This window comes from Mastomys coucha, unplaced genomic scaffold, assembly GCF_008632895.1.
Source record: "Mastomys coucha isolate ucsf_1 unplaced genomic scaffold, UCSF_Mcou_1 pScaffold23, whole genome shotgun sequence".
In the NCBI taxonomy this organism is placed as follows: Eukaryota; Metazoa; Chordata; class Mammalia; order Rodentia; family Muridae; genus Mastomys; species Mastomys coucha.
The window spans coordinates 64,033,424-64,056,420 of NW_022196906.1; the positions used below are offsets into that span (position 1 = coordinate 64,033,424).

The window sequence follows — 22,997 nt, forward strand, 5'->3', positions numbered from 1 at the left end:
GGTTGTGAGCCACCATGTGGTTGCTGGGATTATGAACTCAGGACCTCAGGAAGAGCAGTCAGTGCTCTTAACCGTTGAGCCATCTCTCAGCCCGATGTGTTAGCTTTTAAGAGTCTTGTTGTAGTGCCCTTACCTATAACGATGGCACCACTGAAATGTCCACCTCAGCCCTTGAATCTTTACCACTTGACCCTTCCCTCCAAACAAGTAACTTTTAAAGGAGTATTGCTGTTTCTGAATTATTTAGTATATCAGCAGACTATAAAAACTGGATTGGGCTAACAGATCTCAACTTTGAACCTCATATCAAAATCATTACGTGTAGCCGGGCAGTAGTGGCGCATGCCTTTAATCCCAGCACTTGGGAGGCAGAGGCAGGCAGATTTCTGAGTTTTAGGCCAGCCTGGTCTACAGAGTGAGTTCCAGGACAGCCAGGGCTACACAGAGAAACCCTGTCTCAAAAAAAAAAAAAAAAAAAAAAAAAAGATTAAGTGTCTTTAAAACAAAAGCAATCCTGATGCATTCATAAATCAGTGTCCTCAACTAAGGGCCTGGCCATGGCTTATACAACCCAACTGGACAGTTTTCTTTCCTCCTGCTAACCTCTGCCCTGTTAGTCACCAGCCTTGGCAGGGAATGACCGTTAGCTTTCCCACAAAACTCTGCTCCAATGACCAGGATTTGCTTTTGACAGAAATACTTAAGCAGAAGAAGATAGTCTCACAATGGAGTGATTAATCATATCCCTAGTGACCAGCCTTGCCACCAGCCTTTATTCTGGATGGGTTGTGTAAAAATAAACAGTCACACCTCTGCCCAGCCACTTCCTGCCTGTCCAGAATGCACGGGCGTGTATTCTATTTCCTCTTTGACTTTTAGGTTGTGCAATAACTTCAAAGAACTCTGAATAACTGAAGCATTGGTCCAGAAGGAGTGGCTTGCTTCTCTCTAATGGTTAACTGTCCCTCACAGGGCTAGTCTTTTCCTTCTGTGTTCTCGGAGACTTGTGTTTCTTTTCTGATGTTTGCCAACCTATAATTATTGCTTTCATATTTCCTGTTGCCCAGCCCTGCCTAGTGCCTGACACTTACTTAGTGGAGTCTAATGTTGGCTGCAATGGATGAACCCATCCTAGAAGTCAGTGACGGTTATAACCAGATTGATCCAGCTTTGGGGGTGGAGGGGCATGGAGGATCAAAACCAAGAATGCTTTCATCTATTACAGGATAAGCTTTTTTTATCTCAAAATTTTATAGAAAAATATTTATAAAAATTTTGATAAGAAAATTCATTCTCTGTCTCTCTGTCTGTCTGCCTCTATCTCTGTCTGTCTCTGTGTCTCTGTCTCTGTCTCTCTCAATGTCTCTCTCTATGTCTCTGTTTCTGTCTCTCTGTGTCTCTGTCTCTGTCTCTCTCTGTGTCTCTGTGTCTCTGTCTCTCTCTCCGTCTCTGTCTCTCTCTGTCTCTGTCTCTCTCTGTGTCTCTGTCTCTGTCTCTGTCTCTCTTGGTGTCTCTGTCTCTCTCTGTCTCTCTGTCTCTGTGTGTGTCTCTCTCTCTATGTCTCTGTCTCTGTCTCTCTCAGTTTCTGTCTCTCTGTGTGTCTCTGTCTCTGTCTCTGTGTCTGTCTGTCTGTCTGTCTCTCTTTCTCTGTCTCTGTCTCTCTTTCTCCTCTCTCTCCTAACAGTTTTTGAGTCCTTCCTTTTGGGCTGCATAGCCTGAGACTGGAATTGCCTTTTTGACCCCACCCTAGTTGCTATAGCTGATGAATCAGAAACTAGAGTGGGGAAAGACCAGTGAGGTCATCTGGCTAATCTCCAGACCAGGGAGTGGAGCGCTGGGATGTGGGGATGACCAAGAAAAAAGATGTAGCTGGAGTCGAGCGAACACCTTCGCCTTTGGCTTTTAGCACAGTCCTGAGACCCACCCTCTTAGAAAGCAGTTAGGCATCCCCCCACCCCCCATCCCCACCCCCGAGAAAAGCAGACGCTGGCATACTGAGGGATGAAGTTCAATCAGCTGAGTGACAAAGCTGGACTGTGACTCATTCAGTGATTGATTTAACAGTCTTAGAAAATTTGAGACTCTTTGCCCAACTTTATTGACGTAGAAGCTTGTAAGGAACTTAGGGCAACCTGGCCCCAAATGCATAGTTCCCAGATGCTGAGAGAAGGTCACTGGGAAGGTAAGAAGCCCCAGGTGTAGCCAGGACAGGAACCCAGACCCACCCTATCCCTCTGTGCCCAGGATCCGCCCTCCTGGGCTTCCCTCACCTGCCCCTTCCTCCTTAAGTTCCTTGTTCTCTCTTGGCTCTGTTTTCTGAAGAAACGGCAGGGGTGACTTTGCAACTAGATGTCCACTCTGGACCTGACAGCTGTCACCCTGCAATGAGCATCTCAGGGCAGGTGAAGCCCCCTTAGCCCACACGCAGCCGGTCCTCCCACTTCCTGACTTCCCTTCCCACAGTTTCTCTGTCCATCCACCTGTGGAGACTTGGTTTCACTTCCTGTTTCTGTTCTACCTCCTCCAACCCCTGTAGATATTGTTAATGGATCATAGTGCCCTAGGCTTCTGTCAGTGTCTAGCTGAGTTCCACCTCAGTTCCCTGCATCCTCTTATGGCCTAGTCCTTCTGCATCAGCTCTGGCCTGTGAGTAACACAATAGGGCTCCAGTCCTTCCTGCTCTCCCTGTGCCTATCAATGGTGATAGCATGTGTCCCCACCATATGTTCCTGTCTCTAGCTGTCTACCCATATTCTCATAGGCATGTCACATATTATTAATAATACAGTGCATTAAGGATATTTAACAACTCTCTGGTGTTATTTTTTAATAACGCTGTGTCTGGCAGGCACAGTGGCATATGCCTTTCATTCAAGCACCTGGGAGAGAGAGAGGCAGGTAGATCTCTGAGAGTTCAAGGAGAGCCTCAGCTATATGGTGAGTTCCCAAAGAGCCAGGGCTATGTAGAGAAACTTTGTCGATGATGATGATGATGATGATTGATGAGATGATGGTGATGGTGGTGGTGGTGGTGATAATGATGATGATGATGATTATGATGATGATAATTTTGTCCAGCTTCATTTGACTATAAAGAAACTTTTTTTTTTTTTTTTTTTTTTTTTTTTTTTTGGTTTTTCAAGACATGGTTTCTCTGTATAGCCCTGGCTGTCCTGGAATTCACTCTGTAGACCAGGCTGGCCTCAAATTCAGAAATCCTCCTGCCTCTGCCTCCCAAGTGCTGGGATTAAAGGCGTGCACCACCACTGCCCGGCAAGAAACATTTCTTAATCACAGATACACATTTAAACAATACAGGATCTGAAAATATGTTGGGGGTCCTGTAGTCCAAAGAGTGTGAACTAAAGCATTAATTTCTTGTACATAGTCAGTCCTTATTTTCTAATATATTGGAATGCGTTCTGGGACTCCCCTTCCCATGGTAAGAGATGCTCAGATCCCTTCTTTAAAATGACACAGGAGAACCATGAAGACAAGACCCAGAGACCCAGCAGACTGGACCAAGTAAATGCAAAGTCATTGGGCAGGCATTGATGAGACCATGGAGACAGATTTACATATGGCTCTAGTGTGCTGCCCTATGGCTTCTCTCTTACACTAAGCACTGTCTCAACTAGCCATATCCTGTGGCTTTGTGTTAGGAAGTCTAACTGATAAGTTAGCAGTAGCCCAAATCTTTGACCACACTGAGACACCTAGCTTTGACCAAAGCATAGGACCAGGTCATGCTGGTCAACTGGGGTTTAATTTCCTGCATGGCTGACCCTGCGTGATGCTGCAGGGCAGCTTCCATGGGCATGCAGTGTAGCCACTGTGGAATGTGACATTCCCAGTCAGGGTTTCCTGGTTTCTGGCTGTAGACAATTGTGTGGTCACTAATCCAGCTATAAGGCTCACCCCAAATCTAAGGTTGCGGATACCATACTAATCCATGACCACATCAACCAGCCTGATAGTTCCTATGGGCAAAAACGCCATCAAAGGACCCAATGATAGAAGATCTGGGGTTCATTTCTCTGCCATGTCTGATACCCATGACCACAGAATGAGGTAGAAGGCTCTCGGTGCTGGGAAATGAATTTAAGGGACAGCGAGAGCAATGGGAAGCCACTATGTGATAATTGGTAGAGCCGCCATTTTCCCACAGAAGCTGCGGACAGAAGCTGTTGGCATACTCACAGTGTGCAAAGTTGTCAAGGCTGAGGTCTTTGGCTCCTCAGAAACAAGGTCATCGTGGGTTATGAAAACCTGGAGAAAGCCAGACAAGAGGAAATCCGAGAGGCTGGGGAACGGCCTGGGTAGAAACTGGAACCATTAGTTTAGCTTCTAGGGGGTTGCATCCCACCCCATGACAATGGCAGCTGACTAGCCACAGGTGGCCCCAATGCTTCCCCATGGCTTCCGAGTAGCTCCTGCCTCCTCTGAGTCACAGTCTCAATCAGTGCCATAGAAGGCAGAGGAGCCTGACCTCACCACCCTGCTTTAGATCAGCAGGTGATTTTGGCGATCCCCTTGTTCAGTTAGCTGCCTTGGTAACACGGCGTCCTTGGGCTCCTGGGCTCGGTTATGCTTCATCGTTGGCACGGAAGGCTGAACAAAGGCCCACTCAATACTGCTTGGACTTTATTTAATACCATCGTGTTCTGAAATGAAATGAAAATAAAGTTACATAAAATGACATGGTATCGGCACACTCTCCCATTACAAGTGTGAACACTGCCCCGGGTACTTTCCAGACACGTGCAGCCTGTGGCCCATAGAGAACCACGTGGCCCTGGAGAGCTTCCAGTGCGGCCCCACATCTTCACAAACTGTTCCATCATGTTGCAACGTGAAGAGGTTGGACACTCTTGCTTTAAACCATCTTTATTGCTTATAAAAATCGAAGGTAAGGTTAACTGTTAGTGAATTGTTAGGTGAATACCCTGTTAGTGTATTGTTTAGGGAATGGTGTGCATGTTCAATACAGGTGCATGATTCACTTTTAAAGGTTTTCTGTGAGCAGATGTTTGAATATCTGGGTATGGAACCCATGTATGTGAAGGGTAATCTTCACTAACACAAGGGATGCTCTTTCTGGTTTGCACAGAAAATGAATCCAAGAAAGAGAAAGACTATACTTGAAAAGAAAAAAAACTGATCTATTGATCTATTTGTTAGGGCAGAGTTTAATTATTCAAAACACTTCTACTTATTAAAAAAAATACATGGCCTTTTCAATAAATAAGTACAACCTGTTTCTGTGAATCAATGCTCATATGGGTGCACAAGATCACTAGACCTAAACACAGTACACTGTGCACATTCAGGACCTAGGTTTAAAGCCAAAAGAGAATATGACGTTTCTTTTTGCACTCCAAGTCCATGGTTCCCAGTACCCACTAGAGTACCTTCCAACTAATTGAGCTGCTCAGCATGGGGACATTTGTTAGGAGGCCCACACTGGCCAGGGGCAGGGCCTGACTAAGAAGACCTTGCTGCTCTTAGTCTGAGAGTGAAGCCTAGCATAGCACCAGGAGATGAGATACAACACAAACAATACAGAGTCGTGGGAATAAAGTCAGCAACTGTGCCTCGCCCATAAGCTTCATGCCACCACGTGCCTTGTTATATGTACGTGCCCAGCATATATTTGTGTTCTTCACAAACGCTCCATGTACACCCTGCCTTGATTGTTCAGTCATAAATCACCGGTAGAGAATCAACCTCAAGTGAGATTTTTGCCCTGCATCCACATGTTCTAAGTTTGCAGTGTTTTCTTTGTCAGCAGAGAGCGCTACAGTGTTCCAACCTGTGCTTTATCTATAGATGTTTTTCTTAATCATTGAGTTTTCTTCATATGGAGGAAAAATACTAAAAATATTTGGGTGCTGATAAGATGGTTCAATGGGTGAAGGTGCTTGCTGTGCAAGCCAGGAGCTCTGAGTTTAATTCCTGGACTCCATGAAAAAATGGAAAAGGGCAACTGATGCCACACAGTTGTCCTCTGACCACCACACATGAGGTGTGCACACCCATACATACTAGACACTCACACAGATAATAATGATAATATTTCTTAAAGATTTGAGTGTTCCTCCATTATGACATTGTCTATCATAATCTCAATGTCTTAGGAAGGCAGCCCATCCTTCCCTGGCTGTTTACCTGTTTTCTTTTTTTCCAGGTCTCTCTAATATTATAGAAGCCGCTATGTTAAATATTGATGTGTGCCTCAGTTGGCAGAATGCTTGCCTAGTATGTATGAAGCCTGGATTCCAAGCTCTGCATAAAACTAGGAGAGGGGGCATGTCCCTGTAATCCCAGCATGTGGGAGGTAGAGCTAGGAGTTCCACACTAGCTTGGTATACATGAGACACTACTGAAAATATTAATAAATGAGGATTGGAGAGATGTCTCTATGGTTCAGAGCACAGATTGCTCTTCCCGAAGACTCTAGGTTGGTTCTCAGCACCTATATAGTGGCTCACAACCACCTCTAACTCCAGTTCCAGGAGACCCAATGCTTTCTTCTCCCCTAAATAGGCTATGCATGAATGTGGTGTACAGGCATAACGCAGGCAAACATATATACACATACTAATAAATGAGTACATTTTTATTTTTTTAAAAATTTGTTTAAAAGGTGATCATTCTTTTGATGTGCCCTTTCCAAAAGGCAGCCATTATCAATGTGGTCTCTATTCTCCTGTGTATTTACATACCATCTGTGTGTATATGTACACACCTACACATATATGTATTTACATTTAAGGCCTAACATGGGTATAATTGAATTACTAATACCTTATTCTGTTTAACTTTTTAAAAAAGCTCCAGCCAACAGGATGTGGTATTTAAATTTTAAATATATTCAAAGCTTTCAAAATACATCAGGTAGCCTTCAATAAAGTTGACAGTAAAATGATGTTTTCTGTATGTTTTCATACTAACTAAATTCATCTGAAAACTACGACTCTGTGTGGGGGTATATGCACTATGAGTGAAGGCCTCACAGGTCTACCAGAAGGCATCAGATACCTCTGGAGCTGGAGTTAAAGGCAGTTGTGAGCTCTCCTACCTGGGTGCTCAGGGTCACCCTCAGGTGCTCTGGTAGATCAGTATACTCATAACCGCTGAGCCATCTCTCCAGCCCTTCACTCACATACTTTAAGTTATGAAAAACATTGCTCTTTTCTTAATAGATGTAAGAGCATGACTAACATGTCCTATCTGCAGAATTATGATTTTTCCTTGATGACAGATATTTAGCTAAACATCTGCATGCAAATACAAAGACAAAATAATGTGCGAAATTACGTTGAAAATGCTGGTTGAAAAAAAATGAAAGTGACTGATAGGATTTGAGATAGTCAGCCTTTGCCTTACCAATCTGATTTTCGAAGAGGTAGCAAGCTCAATAATAGGACAATTGTCCTACACATGCAAGGCCCTGGGTTCAATTCCCAGCACTGCCCATTCCCTCAATTGCAGTGAAATGCACTAAGAACTAAGCTGCTGGGTGCTGGAGGGATAGCTCAGTAGTTAAGAACACTCACTGGCTGTTCTTCCAGAGAACTCAGATTTCCTAGTGCCCACAGTTGGCCGTCTAATTCCGGAGGATCCAACACCCTCTTCTGGCTTTCATGGACATCAGGCATGCATGTGATGCACAGATATACATGCAGGCAAAACATCTATACATATAAAATAAAATAAAAATGCGCGCGCGAGAGAGAGACAGAGACAGAGAGACAGAGAGAGAGAGAGAGAGAGAGAGACAGACAGAGAGAGAGAGAGAGAGAGAGACAGAGAGAGAGAGAGAGAGAGAGAGAACAAGAGAGAGAGAGAGAGAGAGAGAGAGAGAGAGAATTAAGCTGTCTTTAGCTCAGGACACATCCCTGTGAGTTGGCCTAAGAATGGATTAACTGAGTGCAGAGAAGCACGCACAGGCTCAGCCTGAGGCCTGAGGCCTGGCACAATCCTCAGAGTAAAAGGGAAAGAAGTCAGAAATGTGGATCATTTTACCCAGTTGTGTCATAGAGGTCTGGTGATGTAGCTCAGTAGATACAGTGCTTGCCCACTGTGCACAAGGCCCTGGCTTCAAACCTGCCACTATAAAAATGCAAACATGATACTGTGTGCCTGTAAGCCCAACACTGAAGCAGTAGGGACTGGAAGATCAGAGGTCCAGGTCATCCTCCACTACACTGTGAGTTCAAGACCAGCCAGGGATACATGAGACCCTGCTTCAAAAACAAATAATACCCAAGCCAAACAAACTCAAAAGGCCCTGGAATGCCTTTTAGCAAGATCATTCTGGCTGCTTTGTAACAAATCGGTGGGGAAGCAAAGGACCTGTGATGTTTGAGAACAACACTGGTGTCCTGCAGATGTTTCTTGCAGATGTTTCTGAACATACCTCAAAACAAAGTAGCTTGTCCACGTGGTGGCCTCTGTGTGGCTTAGGTCATGACAGGAGCTTAACAGGATCTGCCTGAGGTCTTATTATGGGTCCAGAGCTGCTAGAGCTGAAGAGACTTAAAAGCTAGTAAAATGACCACTGTCCTTAAGACCTGCAGGGAACCAGAGCTAGTCCTGCTGAGGAGAAAACTGGCTTTTCAGAGGCCAACCCGGCTACAGAGCTTTCCTGACACTTTTACAAACTGCTCTTAGGCTGGAATGAGAGCTTTCCTCTGTGTGTATGTGTGTGTGTGTGTGTGTACATGTGTATGAGTGCGTGTGTTCATGCATGTGTGTGAGTGTGTGTGACTATGTATGCATGTGTGAGTGTGTATGTATGTGTGTGTGAGTGTGTGTATGTATGAGTGTATATGTGAATGAGTGTGTATGTGTGAGTGTATGTGAGTGTGTGTGACTGTGTGTGAGAATGTGTGAGTGTGCATAGGTGTATGTGAGTATGTGTATGTGTGTGAGTGTATATGTGTGTGTAAGTATGTGTATGTGAGTGTGTATGTATGTGTGTGAGTGTGGGTATGAGTGTATATGTGAATGAGTATGTGTATGAGTGTGTGTATGTATGAGTATGTGAATGAGTGTGTGAGTGAGAATATGTGAGTATATGTGTGTGAGTATGTGTGTATGTGTGTGAGTGTGTGTGTGTGTGTGTATGAGTATTTATGTGAATGAGCATGTGTGTATATGTGAGTGTATGTGAGTGTGTGTGATTGTGTGTGTGCATGTATGAGTATGTGCGTACATGTGTGCATAGACATGAAAACAGCCTCTATTACAGCTCCTCAGGCACTCTTCTGAGACAGGGTCACTCAGTGGCCAGCGACTGGCCAAGTAGGGAAGGCTGGCTGTCCAGAGAGCCTCGCAGATGCACTCCAACCCCCAACCCCCTGATGCTGGGATTAGAAGGGCTTGCCACCACAGTCAGCTAATTTTTTTTAACTTTTTATTGATTCTCTGTGAATTACACATCATGCGCCTCAACCCCACTGATCTCCTCATCCTTTGTACCTGTCCTTCACCCTTGCAACCTCCTCAAAAGAAAACAAAAAATAAAAAATAAGTAAACTTAAAAAGGAAAAAACCCAAATCTCCCTACGGAAACTGCAGGGTACCATGGCATGTCACACAGTACAGCTTTTTGGCCAAAGAGCATTATTTGCAATGTTCATTGCAGTGAGTCCTTGGTCTGGATTGAGGCCTCTGGCTCCTACTACACCATCAATACTGGATCCTCACTGTGACTCCTCTCGGACATCCTGTAATTGCCCTGTGTCTCAGAGGCCCTGTGGCTTTGGAACTGCAGGACAGGCCCTACATGAAGTAGATGCTAGGGTGGGCCAACTCAAAGCCCTAGATCTGGGCTAACTCAGCTAACACAGTCAGCTTTTACTATGGACTGGGAGACTGAACTCTGGTCTTCATGCTTTCTGAGACAGGCACTTTACCTCCTCCCATCCCCCACTCCCACCCATCTGACCTTTTTGTCAGATTTTTATAAGCTATCTAGTCAGGGTATTCAGTTTAATATAATCATTGCCAGCGTTGGTTAATTTGATTTGCAAACTATCCCAACTGTTTATCAAGGGAGAGCCCCCTCAGACTGGCTTTTGATAAACCGTGTATCAGATGAAGTTGCAGACAGAACCAATGAGATTTCCTAATGAAATGTGGGATGCTAAGGAGACAGAACAAGAAGAAAGACCTGGTATTTAGTGGGACATAAATAAGGCCTCGCTACATACAGCTCTCTATACACTCAGCTTTGCCAGATGTCCACCGTAAGTTAAAATTTCTTTTGGATGGTTGGTGGCTCTTATGTGTTTCACATGATGTCAGTTAAATGCTATTTCCACTACTGGACCTCCCACCCTCCCCAACACAAGCAGGAGTGTGGGGCCTGTGGGGCTGGGTGGAGAAATAACCCAGGGAGGCAGGCTGCTGCTTGCTGGTAGTGTGGGTCTGTGTCTTACATTCCAAGGTGTTCACACCCAATAGTCAGATAAACAAGGTCTCTGTCTTTAAAACTGCCCACATTGGAGAGTTATGAGTGTAAATCAGACATTATGTCAAAGGGATATGTTGTTTTCTATCTGTCACTCTGCTGGGGCCAACTTCACAGCTGTCTGTGTGACAGTGGGCAACTGTACCTATCTTTTCCCCTAACTGTCATCCTTTGGTTCCTAAGGAGTGAATTGAGTCTGGAGTAGAAAGTGTAAACAAATGTTGAAATTAGAAGGGACCAGCACTGGGAAGATGGTGGCCCAAGATCTTGTAGTTTAAGAACCTGAGTTCTGTTCCCTGTTCAGGTAGAAGGCTCATCGGCCAAGCCATCTTGCCTAACTTATGAGCTCCAGGCTAACCTCCAGGATAACCTTGTCTCAAATAACAAGGTGGGCCAGGGAGGAACAGCACCCTAGAGGCTGACAGCTCCTTGCGGGTCACGTGTGATACATGTAAACCACGCGAGCACACAACTAGATAGGAAAGAACCCTTAAAACCCGGAGAAAAGAAGGACTCTGCGAGGAGGCAGTTTAAAGACCTAGTGTGCCGGGCAGTGGTGGCTGTGCACGCTTTTAATTTCAGCACTGGGCCGGCAGAGGCAGGCAGATCTCTGAGTTCGAGACCAAACTAGTCTCCAGACAGCCAGGTCTACACAGAGAAACCCTGTCTAGAAAAAACGAAAACAAACAAAACAACAACAACAAAACCCAAAAACTACTGACTGTGAAAGGTATTTCCAGCTCTCCGGCTAGCTTGAAGTTTAATGTGGTGTGAGTAGTCACCCACAAACACAGTTCACTACTTCGTTGTTCCTGTGACGACTCCCTTGGAAAAGCAGGCTAGAAAAGAAACATTACGACCCACAGAAACAGCTGGTCAAGGAACGAGGGGGAGAAAAACCCTCAATAACCTACAATTAGGAAAGACAGTAGAAGCTGGGGTGTCCGCAGCCCTGAAGTACTACTGTCTGGGGGGAGGAGGCACTTTCTGGCCTCACCTCTTGGTCTCCCTAACTGGTTGGAGGCCTGCCTGCTTTAGTTTTTTTACAAGGCAGAGTAGACTGGGTAGGGCAGGACCAAGCGAACAGCCCTCCCCACGCTCCAGCTGGTGACCAGAGGTTAAGCTAATATGTTTTCAGCCGGTCATGGAGAGCTGGGTGCCAACAGCCCAGCTCAGAGGAATCCAAGTATATGCTCCTTGAAACATTCTACCCTCCATTACTTCGCCGCCTAGAAGCCTAAAAGCAAAAGAAGTGGATTGGAGAAGCCAGGCAGCTGAAATCTTAATAACCCAGAGCCAGCCTGAGCACTGGGCCCCATACCCTAGGAGTAAGGGGACTGGGGCGGGAGGGATGGATGGGTGGATGCTTGTGGGGCCTGGGGAGGTAGTGGAGCTGTCACGTAGGGCAGGACTGGGCTTGGGCTGCGGTCCAAGTTGGGTGAGTCACCCAGCAGGGTGGGAACAGGCCGGGGGAAGGGAGGGGAGGGAGGCGGGGCGGCCTGGCGCAGGGAGGATGGGGCGCGTATAAAAGCCCCACCCAGCCCAGCCGGGCCGCTTGGCTTCTGGGGAGGCTCTCTGCGATAGGTGCCCGGCCCAGGTAAGCGGGGCGCGGTCCATCCGTCCGCTATGGCCTCGGGGTTGCGGTGCTGAACGGGGAGAAGGCATGGCTTTGGCGACTGGGACCCCGGGAGGCACGGAGAGGGACCCGCTCCACTCGGTGATCTGCGGGGCCCTGCAACAGAGTTGCAAAGTGTCCTGCGAGTGACAGTGCTCTTTGCATGCCACTCCCCTGAGGGTTCAGGGCGCAGGGGTGGGGGGCGTGCTTCCCCTTGAGGTTTTCTTGGAAGCGGGGAGACCCTGTGTGGGGCGGGGAGTCGAGGGGGGCGGCATTCCAGACGTGCTAGATGCCAGGAGGGGGGACTGGGTGTGGCCGCTGGGGAGCCTCCGGCCCTGCAGTGAGAAGTCTGTGGACTTTCCCTCTCCGCCTTTTGCACTGTGTTCTCTCACTCTGGACCGTGTAACTTCTGCAATTTCAGGTGAATTTCCTTGCAGCTGAGGGACGTGCCTTTGTGAAGTCGGAGCGGGGTACCTGGGGGAGGCCCGGGAGGCATCAGAATCTCAAGACTTGAGTACGAGGTGTCCTTCTTTACCCATAAAACAATCTCAGCTCAGTCTTTGTCATGAACTCTAGATTGTCTGCTAGATCAGCGACCTCAGACTTCACTCCTTCTGGGGACTTCGTTTAGAAAGTGTGCAGAGGGAAGTGTCCCGGGGTGGTTGTAGGGAACGTTGCCTGGACTGCAGCGATGCCACCATGAGTCAGTTGATAGGGTCTGTAGAAAAGGGCGTGGTTCCTGGGCGGCAGGTTCCGAAGCGGCACGGAGGGCTGTGGTTCGAGAAGTTTCTTTATCTATGAAAGTGGTTTCCGAGCTCTGTTGTTCAGAGCGCCACTCACACTGAGTTACTGAAGGTTTCCGAAAACAAGTTCATTCAAAAATAGCTAAGGAAGGCACACTGCAATCAGTGTCATACAAATGTAGAAACAAAGCAAAGCCAACAAAATTAACTGTTACTTGGGACACGGTGGCAATCGCAACACTCAGAAGACTAAGGCAGCAAGATCTCTTTTGAATGCAGCCTGAGCTACATAGTAAGGGAGCTCCCTGTCTTAAAAAAAAAAAAAAAAAAAAAAAGAGCTGATGATCATGATCAAGCTTATTGGTAGAGTACCAAAGTAGGTTGAACTTAAGTAATGCCATATTCAACTCCAGCCCAGCCCTATGGTTACTCTTAGCAACCAGAAACTCTTGGAATCCAAGGTCCTCAGCCTGAAACTCTCAGGAGTATAGTTAGGTGGGTCTACAACTTGGACTGGGGAAGAAGCCATTTCCCCTGCCCCACCCCAACAAAGCTATAGAATGTGTTTGGAATCCCAAACTGGGGGGGTGGGGTGGGGTTAATCTGCTTTGTATCTGAGTTCTGTCTAAAGGCAGGGGAGAGGAATGCAAACTGGGAGGGTGAGGGGTGATCTGTGGGTAGGAAGAAATAAATCACAGATGTGGGACTCAGTTTTTTTCCCCCTTCGTTTTAAAGACAGTCTTATTCAAATCATGTCAATTGGAAACCCTTCTCCCACTTCGTATCTATCTGTTTCCTGCCTTCCTTCCAGCCTGTGTCCCTTGACCTGTTAGGTTGGCTTTGGAGACTTGCAGTCCCACCCACTTCCTCCTCCGAGTGTGAAGCACTTCAGCTGAAGTCTGTGGATCTGAGGCAGGGAACTTGGAGCCAGCAGAGGAGATGAGGGCAGCAGAGCCCTGTCCTCTTCCGCTCTCCAAAGCACACAGCTAATCTTAAGTCCAAGGGTTTCTCCAGAAGCAGCCATCATGTCTTCTGTAGCAGGGGTAACCCCACTAGGTGCATCTTTCTGTAGAGGGTTTCCTGTTTGGTGTGCTAAAGGTTCAGGAAGTTTGACTAACCAGGCAGCACTTGAGGCTTTGACCGAGGGCTTGGATTGGTGCCTCAGGGTTTCACATCCTGTGTCTTTGAGCTATTAAAGTACCCTATTGATTGGCATTAGGCAGGCAGTCTTGGTCATTGGCTTCCTGGCTAATTTTTGATTTAAGTAGTTTTCCTGGCAAGGCAGGCACTCTTCTAAATTACTATTGATTTTTGAAGACTGTGGTTTCTCCCTGCACCTTTGGGCCCGGATTAGTATGTGTGAGCATTTATGGGACTTTTTTGCTCTAACTCTCGGCTTGTTAGGGGGACCTGTTTCATCAAGCGAAGGTGGATGTGTTACAAAAGGAGTACCAGGCACTATGGGCCATTTGTTTTACAAACTATCTTGTAGGTATCCACTATGTCCTAATCCCAGTCAATGGTACTGAGATACAGCAGTGGACTAGACACACACACACACACACATGAATATATGTACAATGCACATATGCACACACTCACACAAACACACTCACACAAACACTCACACATCCTTACTTTTTAGATGTTGAACCTATTAGGGAAAGAAAAGAAGAGAAGAAAAATAAGTGAATTGATTGGACAGATAGCAATTTGACTTGACGTTTTATATTTTCCTCAAATGAATATTCACTCCCAAACCTAGCTGGGTCTCCTTTCCTGGCTTCTACCCAGCTGTGTAATAGAACTGGACTAGGAGTTGAGCTTTTCCCAGAGAAGTGGGTAGAGTCCCTGGAGTTACCCTGTCCTTTGGAATCAACTGTGAGACTTGACTAGAAATTGACTGTTCTCTTTTTCTGCACCTACAAATAATTCCCCAGGCCACACCCTTCTCTAGCTGTGGGCCACGAGGGAGGAAATTCCAGGCCTTAACAGAAATTCTTTCCACCCATTCACAGTCTGGCATGGTTTCCCTTTTGTTACCAGAGGCAGTTCCCATCCGCGTCGTTGAGGAGACTTGTGATTCTGGGTGGGTCCACCGATTTGATCTCCACATGTTCCCATTAGGGTGCACATGGAAGTTTTTAAGTGATCTGAGCTCAGATCTTCTTAGGGTACCCATCTGCAGCACTGGAGCAGTCTAGTTCTATCCCAGACTTGATGTGGACATTCTGGCCACAAGAATGACATGGAACCATTGTGTGTGCCCTTTGTCTCCTGGCCGCACCCAGAGGACACTCACAGCTCGAAGGAGTCACAGGGCCACGTGGATCTCCCACCTCCCTTCGTCATCTGGCTCTCTGGTTGCTCCTGTGGATCCCGTCCTGAGGCAGAGCGAGGGCCATCTCATCCAGATACTGTGGAGATGGGGCTGGGTACAAGCCACTTATCACAAATGGGAAGAGGCTGCCCTGAGATGAGCTGCCAGGCTGCATAAAGATGTTGAGGGGCTGGGAATGGGGGCTCCCAAGTCTGAATGGGTGGAATTAGGCCTGGATTTTAAACATGCAGTCCTAGGAACAGAAAGGAAATTGAAAAAGGATACTATTTTGGAAACAACAAAGTAGGCCTAAAACAGGAAGACCCAGTGTGTGAACCACCTACTATATGCCAGAAACCGTCAGCCCCAGAAGTCTGGAGAAGAGAATAAGTCATAAGCCCCATGACTAGACAGTGTGGAAGTACATACTCAACTCTGGCATGGCAGGAGTTCTGGGCAAGGTGGCATCTTTATGATTGCTTATGGCTTAAAGTCTCACTTATATGCCCACACTGATCAAGATGGAGTGCTCCTGATGGAGGGGCAGATGGAATTGAGCATGCTGAGAGGAGAGTTAGTGACCTAGCCTGACTTATGTGGAGGAGGCATGTGTGTGTGTGTGTGTATGTGTGTGTGTGCATGTGTGTGTGTGTGTGCATGTGTGTACCTGGGCAAAGACTTTACTGAAAGATTGATAGCGTTGCTGAGTGTGTAGAGAGTCCTTGCCTGACAGGCACAAGTCCTGGATTCCATCCCAAGCACTGCATTAAACTGAGAGGCAGGAAGTTCAAGATCATTCTCAGCTACATAATGAGTTTGAGGCCAGCCTGTGCTACCGAAGAGACCTTGTATGAAGAGAGAGAAGGGGAGGAAGAGGGAGAGAAGAAACCACAGACTTAAAGAGGCAGGGAAGTTCAGGGTGTGGTGGATTATCTTGAAGTTGGACTTTTCTCTGGCAGCTGAGCCCTGTCGGAAGCCTAATGTGTGGGCCATCCGACGCGGAGATTGAATTATAGATGCTTGGGCTTCCCAACCCTGAACGTGTCTCTTCCCGGACAGTCTCGTTCCACCCACTCCAACTCTATTAGCTCCCAAGGCAACGTGGCAGTGTGTGTAGCTAGCAAACAAATATTGATTGAGATCAGACAGCCAGAGGGACGGGTGGCAAGCGCTGTAGAGGCCTCTTCTGAGTCTGGTCAAGGCCATGGGCAGAATTCCAGGACTTAATTTGGCCCTGTGACTCAAACATTAATCAGAACCATAAAACTAAGGGGGAAAGTATGTGCCTTCAAGAAGGTTCTGTTAACCAGAGATGATTTAACGGGGTGAAGGAAGGGTGGAGCACAGTGGGAAATCCCTCTCCCATCATTCATGCATTTTTTTTGTTGTTGTTTAAAATCCCAGTGTGGTTTGTACCCTTCGGTGTCCAGGACCTACAGTAAGGGCTGCGGTGGGGAAACCCAGCCCTCCACATTCCCACCCCAACCCATACTGACTTTAAAATCCTGGTTTGAGGTCATTCCATTCCCTGGTTGATTCATCGCGGTGGTTGCTAGGCATCTGTTTTGGGGTAACCCAACAACAGACTTGCCTTTTTAACTACTCTTCAGGTCTCCAAGTGGGTGTGTCTCTGAAACTGCCAGGTTGGATTCTCTACAAACCAGTCCTGTCAAGCTCTTGGGTTTGGTTTTTTTTTTTTTTTTTTTTTTTTTTTTTTTTGCAAATTAATATCTGGGCTTCCTGGAACCAGCACTTTTTAACCTTGTGAATCCTATTTTTACTGTTTCCAGCGTTGCCTGTGAGATGTGAGATTCTTTCTCTCAAGCTTTTTTTTTTTTTTTTAAAGTCTGTCTGGCTTTCCTTTTGCAGGAGAAAGGTTAAAAAGAACACCCGTTTGTACTTTTTGGTTGTTGTTGTAACTAACTGTGGTTTTTGGAACAAAACAATAAAATGTAATAAGGTCTATATATTAGGTTTTTTTAAAGACAGCCTTATAAATTATTTGTAAAACAGATTGTCTATTCCATGCAGATGACTGACTGGCTGACCTTGTAACAGCTCCGCAGATTGCCTTACTGCCAAGCTTTGCCCCCGAAAGCCTTGGGCCATCAGGTTAAGTCTCATTTATTAATATTTTCAAGGCCACAGGAGACACTCTGTTCCCTTCATTTAGGGAGGAGCTGAGGCAGGCCTGTTTTCCCACCAGTGGGGGTTGGGCAGAGCCACTTCAGATTGGCTGGAGGGGTGGGTAGCTTTCAGTCTGCCAGAAACTGACTGGTTTCTTTTCTTAAACAAAACAACCTGCCAGAGAAAGGGCCCTTTTTACCGTGTAGCCAGGTCCCAGCCTGCAGAGCTAGGCGTTCTCCTTAACAGATGGCTCACCAGATAGCTAGCTCTTTCTGGTGTGCAGGTTCAAACTAGTTGGTCAGCTGGGTGAAGATGAGGTGCTGGGAAGACAGATGCAGTTCTGGGGAGCAGGCTGCCAGAGGTTTGGGAGGGGGGACTGTGTCTGCAACTAAGGCACCCCGAGTTTTACATTTTGGAGGAGCTAGGAGTTATTTCAGGGAGGGTCTTCTCATGTGGAATGGTGACTTCTTTTTTCTTTAAGACAGAGTCTCATGTAGCTCAGGGTAGCCTCAAACTCAGTATGTAGCCAAGGATGAACTCCCCATCCTCCCACCTCCACCTGCTAAGAGCTCAGATTACAGGCGTGGATCTTCACATCTGGCTTTTGTAGATCTCTTTACATCTCGAGTTTTGGTGAATGGGTAAATAATAAATGTTGCTGGGTCTAGTCACTTTGGCCCTCCCACCTTCCACCGATCTGTTAACCAAACTTAACTTTGCACCATTCATTCGGGCCCTTGGGTTTTGGGGTCACCACATGGACATGGCTTCCTAACACACCAGTCTCCTTGTTTTCCTGAGGTACGATGATATATATGCTGAGGTATGTATTGCTCCACAGGGCCCTACTATCTCCATCCCCGATGACAACGTGCTCCTCTGGCTAGTGACTCATCCCTGTCAGCCTACACATAGAGGCCTCACCACTAGGCCCCTCTACTTCCAAGATCATTGGGATGTTAAAGCTCCATTGAAGAGCCATCAGGGTCTAAAGGGCAAAGACAGAGGACTCAAAGGCCCTGCTCTTTTGAGGGCCATGGCTAGTCTCTTAAGTGTCTCTCATACAAGTGGTTTATTCCTTATGTTTCTGGTTCCTGTGACTAACTACCTAACCACAAGCACCCTGAAGGGGGAGGGGCTTATTTCAGTTTACAGTTCAAGTGGAGACACTGTAACACCTGGGAAGGCAGGGAGGCAGGAGTTTGAGGAGGTGGCTGGTCACTTTGTGCACACAGGCCAAAACCACAGAGAGATGAATGCTGATTCTCAGGGGTTTTTGTTTGTTTTGTTTTGTTTTGTATGTAGTCTACGACAGAAGCTCACTCACATAGTACCACTCCCATTTGAGGTGGGTCTTCCCATTCTAATGACCCTACACTAGGAAATCCCTCACAGAAACATCCAGAGGTGTGTTTCCATGGTAAATGGAAATCTACTCAAGGTCAACAGTGAACCTTTTCCATGACAGGTGGGAAGCTGAGCTTGAGAACTCTTCATCTCTTCAGTGCGGTGCCAGTGCGTGTTTACCCTAAGTTTGTGGGTGACCTGACCATTACCAGGATCTAGAGACTTCACTGGCACTGCAAAGGCCTTTGATGATCTTGGGAGTTGCAACACACTGATGTGTTCTCAATAATCAAACTCAAGTTTTAGCAATCAGAGTGAAAAGCAAAGCCCACAGTTTTCTTCTAGCAACTTCCCTATTCCGAGGAACTGCACAGCCTGGGGATGAAGAAGAGGAGCAAAGGCTGTATTTTATTTCTAAGCTAAAATAGGGTTGCTATTAAACTTGCATGAGGTAGGAAATATTTATGGGTATAGGCACTTACATGTTGCTTGTCAATCTCTGTGACTTTGGGGTTATTATATTTTTGGATTTTTTATTTTTTTTTGGTGCAGAATGGTTGTGATGTAAATGTGACCTATTAAAAACTCTTCATAAGGTCATATTTAGGGGCTGGAGAGGTGGCTCATAGTAAAGAGTGCTTGCTGCACAGTGAGGACCAAACTTTAAACCTCAGCACAGAGGGGCTGTCTCCTTTAGCTGGACCACTGAGCCATCTTACTCTAGAGGTCTGTCTTTGCCTCTGGAACACTGGGATCACAGGTGGACTGTCATATCCACCAGGCTTTTAGGTGGGGGCTAGGGATCTGAAATCTGGTCCTTACAGCTGTGTGGTCAGCCCTTTATCCACTGAGCATCTCTCCAGCTCCATGACACCCTGTTGTAAGGGGGAGGGGACAGGGATATGAATGACAGGAGCCAGAAAGTAAACCAATTTGATAAGACAAAGCCAAGGCAAGCAGCACTTTTTGAGCACTAACTCTTTCAGGGGAATGGATAGAGGGAGGCGTGGCTGACTCCTGATGCTGATCTCAGAAGGCTGTGCTCCGCTGGAGTTAGAGGAAGCACAGGCCTTGATTTCTAACTATCTGACAAGATCAGATGGGGAGATTGAGTTGGTAGCAGCAGGGAGGAGCGACTTGATGAAAGAACAGATGAATATAAATCCTGGCACAGAGAGCAAGATTGGTGGGGCTCCCCAAAATCCTCCTTATTTATCCTCTCAAGGTGCCATGGCTGTGGGAGAAGAATTAACAGTGTAAAGTAATGCATTAGAGTGTCTGTGACTTGCAGGGCATGTAAGGAAGGACTCCATGTGGGCAGCTGTCTGAGGAGCGGCACTCAGAGCTGAGCAGACAGCTTGGAAGAACAATTCAATAAAAACTTGCTGTGCTGTGTAGCTGAGATCACCTAGAATGCAGAGCTGGGGCGTGGCCTGCTAAGGAAGACGTTGATTTGTCTATATTGGCTTCAGAAAAAGCTTTTTGGGCCAAGATTGGACTGTGGCTTTCTGGAATTCTTTTAGACCAGCACCGACATGCAGAGTACTAGTTTCAGTTTATTCTGATGTAGACACAGAATGTGAGCTGCATATACGACTTTCTCGTGGTCACATTAAGCAACAACAATAAAAAGGTTCAGTGAGATGGCTTTGCAAGGAAAAGACACTTGCCACCAAGCCTGAGGACCTGAATCCAGGGCTTGCTTTGTAACCCACATGATGGAGGGATAGAACCAATCACAAGTTGTCCTCTGACCTCCATGTGTATTCCATGGCATGCACCTGTGCACACATAAGTAAAAACAGTAGTAGTTGTAGTAGTAGTAGTAGTAGTAGTAGTAGTAGTAGTAGTAGTAGTAGTAGTAGTAGTAGTAGAGGTAAAGTGGCTGGAGAGAGCTTAGAGGTTAAGGGCTCTTGTTTTTCTTGCTGAGGATCTGAGTTTGGTTCCCAGAACACACATCTGTGGATCGCAGTCACCTGAACTCCAGCTCTAAGGAAGACATCAACCTCTTCTGGCCTCTGTAGGCACTTGCGCTTTGCATGCATGCCATTGATAAGTATGTGTATATACCTCCCATCTCTCTCTCTCTCTCTCTCTCTCTCTCTCTCTCTCTCTCTCTTTCTCTCTCTTTCTCTTTCTCTCTCTGTCACACACACACACACACACACACACACACACACACACACTGCTCCAACTGTGTCTCTCCCCTGACCTTGGCAACCGTGCATCATCTCACTGCCTCTATAAAGCCACCTCTTCTAGAATGCCCTGTATCTGGAATCAGCCATGTGCACCTCTTCAGACCAGTTCCCGTCACTCTGTGATGTGCATTCAAAGTTCCTCTGTGTCTTCTGAGATTGAAAACTTTTTAGCACTAACTAATATTTCTTTTTTGGGGGGGGAGCGGGCAGGTATTGCACCACAGTTTACTGATACAGCAAAATTTTGGCACAGTGAGGAAGCTGAGGGAGTGAAGGTAATTTAAATTCCTTTGATGAGCTTCCTTTTTGTCAGGTTTAAAAGGCTTCAGAGGAAGGGAGAAAGAGAGGGGGGAAAGAGAGGGGGAGAGAGAAAGAAGAGAGAGAGAGAAAGAGAGAGAGAGAGAGAAAGAGAGAGAGAGAGAGAGAGAGAGAGAGAGAGAGAGAGAGAGAGAGAGAGAGAGAGAGAGAGCACATCTTGCAAAAAGTACATCTTGACCACAAATAATGGTGATTCTTCTCTCCCCACGTCCCACCTCCCACAGCCTAGAATCTGCTTGGTTCAGAACGTCCCTGTAAGCTGACAAATGCTAGGTCATATGTTGTCTTCAAAGCAGTGTTAAGGAAACATTTAAGCAAAGCAAGTTCCCTGAACAGAATAGGAAGCTTAATTTCGTACAAGTGCCAAGGAAGCTGCTGGTACGGACGCTGTTGGCAACCTTTTGGGGAGGTGGTTGTTTCTTTTCAGGGGTGACTATGCAGAATGACCTATCTTGTCTCAGTAGTAATCAGTCCCAGTGGTTGGGGCTGGGCATGTGGGGCTAGCAGTCCCAAGAACTTCCTCCATAGATTGGCACAGGCCATTCTTTCATCAGTACTGCAGTCCTGACTGATAAAATGTATTCAGTGGACCATGATGACATTGCGATTGCTCTAAATCTTAAATGCAAGATCAGCCCTCAATGAAATGTGTTCATATCAGAAAGTTGGTCTATTTGCATTTTAAGAACAGTTTAATAACCTCTTTTCGTGTGTATGCATACATGCACATATGTGTGTGCCTAGGTGCACTTGTGTGTGGAGCCCAGAGGTCACCATCAGGAGTTATTTCTCCCCAGGCAGTATCTGCCTTGCTGTTTGAGACAAGAGCTCTGATTGGCTTGAGCCTTGCCGATTAGGTTGGGCTGGCTGGCGGTGGAGCCGCGGAGATCCACCCACCTCCCAGTGCTTTCCAGATTCCCAGACTTTTCATATGGGTTCTGGGAATCAGACTAATGTCTAGGTGAGCGTGCTATGGATGAACCCATGGCCTAGACCCTGAATCTTCTGAGTATCACTGGAAGAAATGGTTGTGGGGCTACTAGTAAAAGGTTCCCTTTGGGATCGGGCCAACATGGGGCCACTATGGAGCCCAGTTCTTGCCTTCCTTTCAATGTGAGGTCACTTGTGAGTGACACACAAGTCATGGCAGTTTTGATGTGCTTGTCACTTTTGATGGGAAGAACAGGTTCTCTGTTTGAACAAGAGGTGTTCGCCATGGGAAGCTTTTAGGTTTTGCATTCGCAGACCAGAATTTGCCAGGTCCTGTTTAAGCAGAGCAAGAGACAGACCAGCTTAGTAATCCATTCCCAACCCAAGGCACCCATCTCTAAGCTTTAATTTTCTCCGTGGTAAGATAGAGAATTGCCTGCTTGAAAAAAATACTTGCTTTAACAGCCTCAGATGCAATGGTCCAAGAAGACATTAGTGTGATGAATTGTTAGGCTTCAGGGAAAAGGGGCTTTTTTTTAATAAAGACTTTGTGTTTTTTTTTTTTTTCAGCTTTTTTTCAAAATGTCCACTGTACACGAAATCCTGTGCAAGCTCAGCTTGGAGGGTGATGTAAGTATCTAATCTCTCACTTTGTGTGATTTTTTGCAAATTGGACATCTGTTGAACTGTGTTATGATCTCACTGTATACACAAAGAAAATGGGGCCATAATTCAGTCATTATTAGGTGTCTCCCCAGTGACTGGGTTCCTCATTGCTTTTAACTGTTCCTAGCAGTTTTATTTGAAATAAATGTCATGGTGCTAAAACCTTTTTTGGCATCGAATGAAACTTGGACAGCGTCTTTGCGAGGCAATGGCTGGAACTGTGTTTTGTTGGACTTACTGCATTTGCTTT

The 22,997-nt window shown here is 46.3% G+C and overlaps 1 protein-coding gene across 1 annotated transcript in view; it reads left to right on the forward strand.

Annotated features, from left to right (window-relative positions):
- Positions 1–12,411: 12,411 nt before the first annotated feature.
- Positions 12,412–22,997, forward strand: part of Anxa2 (annexin A2) — a 38,881-nt gene continuing 28,295 nt past the window's right edge. The window contains exons 1-2 of the mRNA XM_031345704.1: positions 12,412–12,516; positions 22,652–22,711. Coding sequence (XP_031201564.1) covers positions 22,664–22,711 — 48 coding nt within the window. The 5' untranslated portion in view covers positions 12,412–12,516; positions 22,652–22,663. The remainder of the gene's footprint in view (positions 12,517–22,651; positions 22,712–22,997) is intronic.